Here is a 12193-nt window from a genome sequence, read left to right as displayed (position 1 = left end):
ACCTGTGCATTGTTTTAGAAAGGATTTACTGTGGCCTTTAACAAGTGTTAAAAAAATATTAAGATGATGAATTAAAAGTAGATGAGAAGGAAGAAACAGCAAGGAAGAGGACATGAAGTTAAGACTTAAATTAAGAATCACGAATGTATACACAGTTGTATGACCCATAAATTTGTCTGTAGGATTGCTAGTAAAAACCTATGAAGTATATAAATTGGTAAAAATAGAATTTTTACCGCTGGACTAGAGTTTAGAAGAGTTTGCTTTAGGGAAAATAAATGTCTTTTCAAAGCAGTAAGTAAAATGTACTGTATTCATTATCCCAAGCACTGGTATAGGCTAACAATGTGAATTGATTTAGAAAGGGTAATCAGTTTCATACTAGATTAAACTAACGCATGTGGAGGATATATTAATCTCAAGGTTAATACTATGACACCATACTGTGCTTTCATATGAATGTTCAAGGAAAAATACTATCTTAGTCAATTATACGGTTACATTATAATGCTCTTTTATTATTTTTCCAAACTTTGATCTTCTTGTGGTTCTTTAAATATTTCCTAATATTTTTCCCATCTTCCTTCCCTAAGTAGGTCATAACTGCACACTGAAACCAAGTAGCATAATCAGTGTGAGTAAACAGCCCATTCCTTTTAAACTGCTCATTTTTTTTTTTATGATGACAACATGATGTTTTGATTCGTGGCCAGTCCATTCTGAGCTGTAGATATGTCTTTCTACTCTGCTTTTGTTTCTACTTAGTTTTATTCAATGTAATCCTGTTTAGATTTATATACATTTTCCCTCCCCAAATATATTAAGCTACTTTTAGCTACATTATATTATATATGCTCTGTGGGTCTTTCCTTTTATCCCGTTCACCAAGAGATGTATACCCATTTTCTCTATGAACTCATTTAAATTCTTTTCTCTAAGTAAGGCACTGTGCTAGGTGTTAATGGTGAGGAAAGAGGTAAGCAATGAAGTTGGAGACTAAGCCCCTTCCTCAGTTACATACTGGTAAGCAATATAGTCTTAGTGACATACTTGACAACAGCGTATAATACCATTGTCTATTTCCCCCATCTTGAGACACACTCTTGATTCCCTCCTGACATAGTGTCCCAATCTTCTTCTTCCTTTTCTGTTGCTGTTTCTCTGTTTCCTTTGCCCGTTCATCTCCTTAGACCTGGCTATTAAATCTTAAACATCTTTAGTGTCTGTCACAGAATTTTTACAGAGGAAATGAAACTTGCCTATGACTTTATGTACTCCCTATGACTCCCCAAATTAGAATCTCTAATTTTTACCTCTCCTGGGACTGCAGACCTATATATCCATGGGTGCCAACCACACATGAATGCCTTCCTGAGGTTTACACCTGGAGATCACAAAGACACCTCAAACTCAACACAACCAAAAGGACTTAGGATACTCCCCTTCAAACTCATCCTCCTCTATTATTCCCTAGTGGGACTAATGGTACCTTCATGCAGTTGTAAAAGCCAGAGACATCGGAGGCAACCTGAATATCTCCCTCTTTCTCTCCTGCCATATGCAGTCCATTGCTAAGTCTTATTAATTTTAACTCCTACAATTTGCTATCCATGGTACCACCTTCGCCTTAGTCCAAATAATTGTCTTTCTCCTCAGCACTATAATGACCTCTTAGTTTTCTTCCCATACATATGTTGACTCCCATTCCCAATGTTTTCTGAAATGCAGCCAGAGATATCTCAAAGCCAAATCTATTTTAAAAGTTAAATTTTATCATTTCATGTATATGGCTTAAAAACCTTCCATGAATTCTCCTTTGTCCCTTAATATAAACAAAATGTTCAGCATCCTGTAAGACCTACAGAGATGTGGTTTACCCACCTGTGCAACCTCTTCTGATACCACACCATCCTGTCAGTCTGCTCTACATACACATTAGCCTTTTTAGCATTCCTTGCTCTGCCATGTTCCTTTCTGCCACGGAGTTTTTACACATGCTTTTCCCTTACCCCCAAATGTTTTCATTCTCTTTCACCTAGTGAATGCCAACTTCTCTTCATATCCCAGCTCCAGTGTGACTTCTGTAGAGCAGCTTTTCATCAACCAAAAAATGGGTTCACTTCTTACCGCATCTTCTAATAGCATCTTTTGCTTTTCCTTCAGTGAGTGTTTATGGTTGTAATTTAATCTTTATTTATATGGTCATGTAAACTATATATGTATTTTCCACTAAATTCTGTAATAACAGTGACTTTTTTTACTTACTGTTGTGTATTCATGGCCTAGGACATACAAATTAGCCAAAAATTAGTAGTTGAATGAATGAGTGGATGAAGGAACACATGAATTATTGTACTATTGTTTTAGATATTGCCATATTAAATGGTACATTTATCTTTTCAAACATTTGATCTGAATGGTAAAGTTCAGGCAGAGGAAGCATGGTCTTGTTGAGAAGGTGGCTTCTAGTATCCTTAGGATAAAACATCTGGGGAGGAAGATGAAAAAGAGTTTTGGTTTCTCAGCTGCGCTGATAGGCTGTTCCACAGGACTGAGGAGAAGTACTCTGATGAGGTGCCGAGCTTTAACACAGAGCCAACAGTCAGGGGAGAAGAAATGAGAGCCTTTTAATACCAAAGCTCTTAAGTGGTTGTTCCAGAGTGGAGGTGGACACGCAGCTGGATTATTTAAAAGATTTTTAGAGGGACACCCGGATGGCTCAGCTGGTTAAGCGTCTGACTTTTGGTTTCAGCTCAAGTCATGCTCTCAGGGTGGTGAGATTGAGCCCCAGTGTCTGACTGCATGCTCGGCATGGAGTCTGCTCCATGCTGCTCGAGGTTCCTTCCCTCTTCCTGCTCCTCTGCCCCTCCCTCTGCTCACTCACCCACTCTCTCTCCCTCTAAAATAAATAAATCAAACCTTAAAAAGAGAATTTTAGAAAGTCACATATCTGTAGGTCAGTTATTTAAAAAAAGTTAAAATGTCAGATGAACTAGATACTTGATATAACTAGATATTTATTCATATTTTCCCTTTTCTATTATGGTTTAAAGATATTATATTAAAAAAAAGAATATAATACTGGAGGCAGCAATGAGATAACAGAAAACTATGGGTTTCCACATTACACAGACATGATGTGTAGGCTTGTGTAGTTTTGCAAACTTGGAAATTTTGTTAACCTACATGAACTTCAGTTTCCCTGTAAATGAAATGGTTTATATTTTGGTGAAAAAGTTAAAACATGTACATATACAATACAATCTTACAGATGTACTTGCACACAACTTGCAATACCATTCTTTACTTCTTCTGTCTTGAAACATCTTCCTTCCTTAGCTTTTGAGATACTGTCCTACCAGAGTCATGAGGATTAATTAAATGAGCTAATGTGCCTCATCACATAAGTACTCACTCAATAGTCATTCAGTACTGCTGTGTTAGTAAAGAGCTATATGTTTCAGAAAGTGGCAGATTTTATCAGTTACCCTGACATATTCAATGGACTCCCCATAAGTGTGATTAAGTAGATGGAATCTTGAACCACTTTCTCACTGAGCTTCACTTATCTGAAACATGATGCCAGGGGAGACCTGTCTTGAACTCTCTGTAACAGGTGTTTATTATCTGGTAGACAGGAACCAACAATAGTTAAAGGCTCCAGAGAGCTAACTTCTGTTCCTCAAAAGGGATGACTCTGTGATCACTGAGTCCAGTATCTCAGTGATTCAGGTGCTAGATTAGCACTTGAGGGGGAGTCTGAAAGGGATGGTGGATATGTAATATTTTAAAAATTAAAATTTGACTTTATACATTTTTAGAAATAGGATATGCTAACCTGTGTAACATTAAAGTGTAGAGTTAGGGCCATGAGTTTAGGTACCAATATCTTTGGGTGATTTGGCGGAAATGGAATCATCCCATGTAAAAGTTTAATTTTGCTAAAATTAGGAAATAACACCACTGCTCATAGTTTGAGCATCTACCCCCTAAGTTGTACACCAGAAAGTGTAGATACAACCAACTCTAAAAAAAGGGACCCTTTAAGAGTATCAATCTCGGGGCGCCTGGGTGGCTCATTGCGTTGGGGCCTCTTCCTTCAGCTCGGGTCGTGATCCCAGCCCTGCATTGGGCCCTCTGCTCATTGGAGAGTCTGCTTCCTCTTCTCTCTCTGCCTGCTTCTCTGCCTACTTGTGATCTCCGTCTGTCAAATAAATAAATCTTTAAAAAAATAAAAGTATCAATCTATTATAATCTGATAGACCACAGTGTTATTAAAAATGAAGGCAAATCCTCTATGCAAGTGTACAGGTGAACCTTGTCTGATTTCTGTTTATTGAATCACCTGTAATTATAAAGATCATAGCGAGTTGCCTACACCCATTATCGAGATAAAATATGTACAAACATTTTCAGTGCTATTACTACATATAATCTGTATACTCTTGGTTAATGTGATGCAGAAAAATATTTGGTGTTGCTTTTTCCTCCTCAAAAGTATTTAAGTTATTTTCCTAGAGAAAGATGACAAAATTGCTTTAACTGTTTGTATTTACTTACTTTCCTAGGAAAATTGTGAGGGATCGGTTTTGGATCAGTGCAGCAACACAGGGCTTCTCCTCTTCTTTTGTTTTCTCACTTTAAGTCTTTTACTCTCAGTTTCTCTTTAGTCGTGCCCTTGCCTTTGTTCTCTGAATCATGTAACTTATGGTCTCTGTTATAAATTTGGCCCCGTAATCCATGACAGGAACCATCTGGTTGAAATCAGTCCCTAGATCCCTTGAATAGCATGGCTCCAATTTGAGAATCAGCCTTGAGACCACAAACTTGATTTTGGGTCAAAAAGATGGTATCCTCAATCAGGAGGTTGAACACAGCCAAACATACTCAGTGCTGGAAAATACAGCTTACCTACCAAATATCAACCAGGTTCAATGGCAAGCGTCATGGAGTAGAGGAATAAGCTTAGGTTTTAAAGTCAGAAAGACCTGGATTCAAAGTCCAGTAGCCATAATTATTAGCTAAATGACCATTGACTAGTTTCTCAGTATTCCTGAAACAAAGACTGAGATGAATACAAAGTGTCTCTATGCGTGCCTTATTTTAGATCTCCCCAAAAAGCAGACCCTGGGACAAAGATTTAAGTGAAAGTAGTTTTTTTCTAAGTAGAGGGAACACTGGAAGGAGAGTGGGTAAGTGAGACAAGGAAGAAAGACAGCAAATAAAGTTTCATTTAATCAAGCCAACTACTGAGGGAATAACCAGAACTTAAACCTTCTGGGGAAATTCTTGGGCATATATATGAAAGGCATATATATGAGAGTTATCCCACCAAGGGAGCAAGGATGCGGAGGTATTAACATGGCAACTCCCATCAGTTGAAGTCGAAGGCTGCTCTAGGACTGTGAATTCACTGGCAGTTCCGACTTGTCTTGCCAGAAGGCAGAGGAATTCAGGCCACGTCAACTGGGTGGTTGGTAAGGGCAAGAGAACGTGGGGACATTGACAACATCTGCTTTGGTGTACCCTTTACACTACTGAAATCCACTCATTACCCATGTTAAGTTCTCTGAGTCTTATCATTGCTTCTTCAAGGTGATGGTTGGTCAAGATGTCTCTTAAAGAAAGTATTATTGTCATGGAGCTCATGGGATAAGCTAGAGTATCCTCTAATGCAATTATTCCTGAGTCTGCAAGGGATAATCATCCCTCTACCACTTATTTCATCTTCCCCTTACCCTTGACCATCGCATCTGAGGATTTACCTTACTTGCTCAATGGAGTCACTGAGATGTTCGTCCATGAAGGATTGAACCCCTGACTACCATTCCATTATCAGAATGTTGTTACTTCTGTAGCCTGTTTGTGGTTATTACATGAGGGCATCAAGAGATGCCCTGGTCACAGACGTACACTTCCCTGCTCCCTTTATGCAGTAGCAACTCCCAATTCCTCAGTGTTAATTAGAGTACATTACTCTTATCAGTAGAGTAACTCCTTTCTCCCCCTGCTAGACTGCTGGCATCGTAATCCACAAATGACCAGATGGCAGGTGTAATATTACAAGTTTAGTGGAATTCTTGTGGTACCCTGATAGAGGTATGCATACTCCAACTCACCCCACAGTGGAAACCAGGACCTCTACTCCTATATGACCTATGGGGAGTTAGGGAATAGAAAACACACATTCCCCCAAAGGATCATCAGGAGCGCTGGTGAGAGGGGCCCCTTGGTACTTTCGCTCTTCACACCCAGACTCATGTAGTTTATCTGTTAGGGACATAGTACTATATAAATGGCTATTGGTTCAAAGTAAATATTAGATTCTGAAGAACAGTTCCTAAACATTATTGGGTATTATCCTCAAGCTGTGCATTTTAGAGCCCATTCCAGTGTTTTTTCAGTCTGACAGCATCTGCATGAAACAAATATGGTGGGATCAGTAAATCCCATGGTCATGCAGCCTGAACATATTACAGAGACTTCTCTTGCCCTACACCTCATGCACAGCTATGATTGGAAGTCAGGCTGGTGTATACTGATAGAGCTAAGATTTTTCTTTTTTTAACTTTCTATTGCAGTATAGTTTCACACTAAAAAATTGCAGTAATTGCAAACGAACTACCTGATAAGTTTCCATAAAATAAACACACCCAAATACAGCTCAAATTTTGCATGATGAGTCTATAAAAATAATTTGTTAGTTTCATAACCAGCAATGATTGAACTCTATTATTATATCATTTCTTACTCCCAGGACTTGAAAAATTCTTTAGGCTAATTCATGCCCCAGAAATGTAGCACTTATTAGAATATAAGCCTAATAAAACCCAGGCATAAATTCATTCTGTCTCCCAATACAAGCTTTATGAGTTCCAGTGGATTTATAAATTTTTGTTCTCTTTTTTGTATTATAGTGGAATTCATCATGTACATATTTGAAACATACATATAAAAATATATATGTATAAAATTTCCCTTTCTGTCATTTTTTTTGTGAGGCTAATCTCACTTTCACAGCTCTACCAGCTCAAAGGATGAGGGAACATATGCTTCTCCATATGCCTAACACAGACTCCTCAATGCATTTATTACTCGGAGCTTAGTGATTGAGGAATGTTTGTAATATTTTATTTTTCCTCATAGTGAGTCATTCTACTGTACATTTCAAAATCTGTGATAAGTTGAAAGATCCAAGAATGGAGGTACATTTTAACAAACAGCTTCCCATCTGGAAAATGAGAGGTTTTATTTATAACCAGGTATTCAGATGTGGTGGTATGAAATGACCTTCAGATTATTTTGTTTTATTACATGTCTAAAGGGCAGAGCAAATACACTCACCCGCTTCAATCCACTCTCCACACTGTAGCCAGATCAGGAAACCCATCTCCCTTAAACTCTTCGACTGATCCCAAATTCCCACTTTGGCTAATGAGGCCCTCCACGATCTGGCTCCTGTCACCTTCTTCAAATTGTCTCTCAATAACCCCTCCCTTCTTTCCTACACTCCACCAAACTGGATCTTTCAGTTTATTAAATGCATCCTGAAATCAGCCACGACTCAAGCAAAAGATATAGGTAGGAAATGTTTAAAAGTTAAGTTGCTTTTAAATTTTTTTTTTTTAAGATTTTATTTATTTATCAGAGGGGGGGGGGGAGGAGCGAGCACAGGCAGACAGAATGGCAGGCAGAGGCAGAGGGAGAAGCAGGCTCACTGCTGAGCAAGAAGCCCGATGTGGGACTCGATCCCAGGACACTGGGATCATGACCTGAGCTGAAGGCAGCTGCTTAACCAACTGAGCCACCCAGGCGTCCCAACTTACTATCAACTAACTGCTTTTCGTCTTTGGAACCCCAAGCAAGTTCCTAGAAGTCAGCACTTGGGGTTTAGGTTGGGATTAGGCACAGCCGTTGTGAGGATTTGCCTCAGTGTTTCAGTCCAAAGGGCGGAGCCTCCCTTTGGCACTGTGTTGGGAATGTCTGCAAGAGCCAACCAGTCTGGGAGTACCCAAAGTCATTCAGAACTCCTCAAGGGATGGACTTGATTCCTCTGGCATGAGAATTAAGTTTTAACTCGTTGCTTCTCTCTTCACCACCCACTCAGTTAAGGAGCTGGCCTACCGCACACTGACCCACCAATCTCCCAGGAGTTTCTCTGTTTTCAGTTATGTTATCAGGCATTCTCACTTGGGAAGTTTGAATTGGTCCAAAGTTCATGTGAGGCTGAAAGATTTTGAGCATCATCACGTTGTGAGATGTACCTATGCCAAGCCAAGCCAAGCCAAGCCAAACCAACGGGAGGTGCTTTGAAATTTCACTTTGTATCTTCAGATCCTCGCGCTTTTGCTTAAATCAGCCTTTTGATAAAGTATCCTCTTTTTTTCTTTTTTTTTTTTAAGAGTTTGCCTACCCATCTGTGATCATATGAGTCAATCAGCTAACATTTACAGAGCCCTTAAATGTGCTTAGTTTGCCAGGAGGAGATTTGGGGTATAAATCAAGTGTCCTGACAAAGCTTGACTCTAAAGTAGACAGATAAAGCTTTAACTGATGGAATAATAAAGTGCTAAAATGTGTATAATTGTCATAGGTGCTTTAATTCAAAATGAAACTCCTATGCAGAGAAATTTTTAGTGACGGGTACGCCTGGGTGGCTCAGTTGGTTAAGCCGCTGCCTTCGGCTCAGGTCATGATCCCAGCATCCTGGGATCGAGTCCCACATCGGGCTCCTTGCTCAGCGGGGAGCCTGCTTCTCTCTCTGCCTCTGCCTACCACTCTGCCTGCTTGTTTGTTTTTTTTTTTCCTCTCTCTCTCTGACAAATAAATAAGCAAAATCCTTAAAAAAAAAAAAAAAGAAATTGTAAGTGATGACTACACAGGGAAAGTGATATTTTTGCTGCAAATTGAAGGATGGGTAGGATTAAGATAAGTAAAGGATTGTAGGGAGTTCAATGGGTGGGTGGCAGCCAAGGTGAATCTGTCTGGGCACAGAGGAAAGAGAAATGATATCAACTAGGTCTGTCCCTACTGCCTATGCTCCAAGAAGCACTGCCCACCGCAGTGGTTCTCAAACCTGAGTGGGCATCAGAGTCTTTTAAAGGGGGCTTATTAGCACACAAATTTCTGAAACACAGACACACACAAACATATTTCTGGGATGAGGCCTGGGAATTTGCATTTTTAAAAGTTTCTCAAGTGATGCTGATGCTGCTGGTCCAGGGCCCAAATTTTGAAAACCACTGGCTAGACTATGCTGATAATTAGATGGTTCATCACTCAATAAATGTTATCTGGAAATTATGCTGCAAATCCCCTCTCTCAGCGATACCCTTTGTTCTGCTTCTTTCCTCTCCTAAGCATATGGTGTTCTCATTCACACCTTTCCATTTGAGTCACATCATTTCTTCCCAGCACCACCTTATTCCCACAACCCTTATGGTCGCAAACCAGATTGAGTTCCATCATTTCCTGCCTTTTCTGTTGTGGTGGTTGTAAGCTCATTTTGGGTATTGTGATCTTTAGCCAATCTAAACTTTGAGATCTTAAAAGGAAAAAGCAAATAATGTTATCAGTTTTCAGTTTCTACTTTTACTTTCTTATCTCTTGCCAACTCATTGGTAAATTAATGTAGTAATGTGGAGATCTGATTTGATTTTCTACTCAACACTGATGATCATTTCCCAAGTAGAAGCTTATTTGCCTTGGAATTATTTCTCTTTGATGAAGTGATTACCCAAGTAGGTAGCAGTGTGACTGTTAAAGTGGCTCTGATAATTGCATGTTGATTTAAGGCTTTATGTATTAAATAATTAGATTATGGTTGACCCTTGACAGAAGCTTTCAATTCTTTTAGTTTTATCAGCAATCACAATACATGGCAAATTACAAAGTTCTGAAACCCACCGTAAATTTCTTTCCATGAATAATGAAAGGAGTTAATAGTACATAGTAGGTACTTGTGTATTTGGTAAATGAACAAATAAATGAATTTAAAATAAATGCATAAATAATTTTAATTTGCTCCATGAAACAAAACCAGACACAGTCTTGTGAAATATAGGCATGGTTATTTTGTATCAGTTTTAAATTTGGCAGGCTACCAAACGTTAATTTGCTTTTAGCTAGTTGAGATTAAATGTAATTCCTTCCCAGAGCAATCCTAAAGTAAGCAAGCATGAAAGCATTTTCAGAGTAATCTGGGAGGAATTGACATTTAAAGGAGTTAGCATTACATTTGTACTTTAAGGCTATTAATTTCATAGATAAATTAACTTCATTACTCTATCTTTATCTTGCATTTTGAAAGGACTCCATCATCTGGAGGACTAACAGCCGAGGGTCGATTGAAACTGCTCTTATCCCAGCCAGGTTGTAATTGGAACCTGCTTCTAGAAACCCTACTGCATGACGATGGTCTTTTACTGAGAATCCTGCTGAAGAGCTCAAGTGAGTATTTGTAATTATGAGAATATCCTCAGAAAACCCAGTCATTGCTCAAGCTGAATGAATTTTTTTTGTCCTACTTGGACATTGGCAGAGGGATATAAGCCAACTTCATTAGATCCACTGTCAGTGGGGTTTGCAGCAAAGGAAATACTAGATCATTTTGTACATCTACTCAAAGGATTTTTTTTCACGACCTCCGAATGAGGGAACATAATGTGTTTTTCGTGGTGCTAGTCTATCAAAACTATCATTACCTAGGAGTATATTAATACCTGGGGTTTGAAATACTGAAGAAAATTATGCAAACATAGTTGTATGTCCAAAACAGAAGTCTCAACCAGATCTACGAGAGAGAGATTCAGAGACAGATCATTAGAACTATGCTAGAAATTTCAGTAGACCATGAAGAGGGCTTACTTAATTTATGAACAAGCAAACTGTGGCTTACAGCCATGTCCACTGGGATACGGAGAAGTAATCATGGGAAAAGTATGAATGGAGGGACGCCTGGGTGGCTCAGTTGGTTAAGCGGCTGCCCTCTGCTCAGGTCATGATCCCAGTGTCCTGGGATTGAGTCCCAGATCGGGCTCCTTGCTCAGCGGGGAGACTGCTTCTCCCTCTGCCTCTGCCTACCACTCTGTCTGCCTGTGCTCACACTCTCTTTCTCTCTAACAAATAAATAAATAAAATCTTTAAAAAAAAAAGTATGAATGGAAACTGAAGAGTAATAGAAGACCATGTTTCTCTTAATTAGACTTTTTTTTTCCTCAGTAAGTGCTATTTTAGAGGATGGTAAGTAAAAGTTATGCCAATCTAATTATATTCCTCTGCTCTCCTGATATATCTATGAAGAGTTTTCTAACCATTTTCACACACCCCTACACATTTCTCCTATTCTATACCACATGGGAGGCCAGATTAACTTTATCAATCACTAGCTTCACTATCGGTTTCCCACCTCACAATCTTTTTTTTTCCTAGCTCTCTGTACCCCGCAGGACCAAATTTCCATCCTTCTGCCATTCAAATGTGACCCTCAACTAGTTTTGTTAACTTCCTCCCCGTCCCACCCCCGCTATTCACTTGCATGCGTGCACATAGACACACATACACATAAGCATGTTCATTTCAGCCATCGTTTCCAATGTCCTGTGCACATGCTCCCTCCATCCTTGGCTCAACCATTTTTCCTACTAGAAAGACCCTCCATAGACAACCCAGTCTTTACCAGTATCCAAGGACCAGTCAATGTTCCAGATCTTTGAACGCTCTGGCTCACACTGATCTCTTCCTCTCCCAAACTCCTTTATTACCTTGGCTGCTTATTTGCCTTTATGATATGCTGCCTTATAGTGTTATTATATATGCATATAAATGAGGCAAATGTCACCAGGCCCTATCAGCCTTCAGTATACAAATGAGGCTTATAGCATACCCCTGTCCAGATGGCTCTTGTCATTTCTGGAAATTTTTGGTTTCTCAGATCTGCCCACAGCCAGTTCCTCATATTCTCTCCCATTGACCTTGACGCTTGCTACCCAGAAGCCACTTAGGGGAGGTGCTTTACTGCTGAGCCCCTTGTGAGAATATTGCTTATTCCTAGGTGCTCTCAAATTCATCCAATCTTGTGGTGCCAACGATCACTACAGCTTCTCATCTCACTGTGTTCCAAGGAGAAGTCCAGAGCTGACTCCTCTCCCAAATCCTCAATCTGACTTTATTCCCTTAGCCACCACACAGTAGT

At 39.4% G+C, this 12193-nt stretch overlaps 1 protein-coding gene across 4 annotated transcripts in view; it reads left to right on the top strand.

The window, feature by feature from the left end:
• Positions 1–12193, top strand: part of KIAA0825 (KIAA0825 ortholog) — a 410058-nt gene that overhangs the window by 152329 nt on the left and 245536 nt on the right. For all 4 annotated transcript variants that reach the window (XM_059175470.1, XM_059175467.1, XM_059175469.1 and 1 more), the window contains one exon: positions 10310–10449. In XM_059175470.1, coding sequence (XP_059031453.1) covers positions 10310–10449 — 140 coding nt within the window. The remainder of the gene's footprint in view (positions 1–10309; positions 10450–12193) is intronic.

This window comes from Mustela lutreola, chromosome 5, assembly GCF_030435805.1.
Source record: "Mustela lutreola isolate mMusLut2 chromosome 5, mMusLut2.pri, whole genome shotgun sequence".
Taxonomy (NCBI): domain Eukaryota; kingdom Metazoa; phylum Chordata; class Mammalia; order Carnivora; family Mustelidae; genus Mustela; species Mustela lutreola.
The sequence above is the reverse complement of the archived record's forward strand: the minus strand, read 5'-3'. Positions and strand labels throughout refer to the sequence as shown.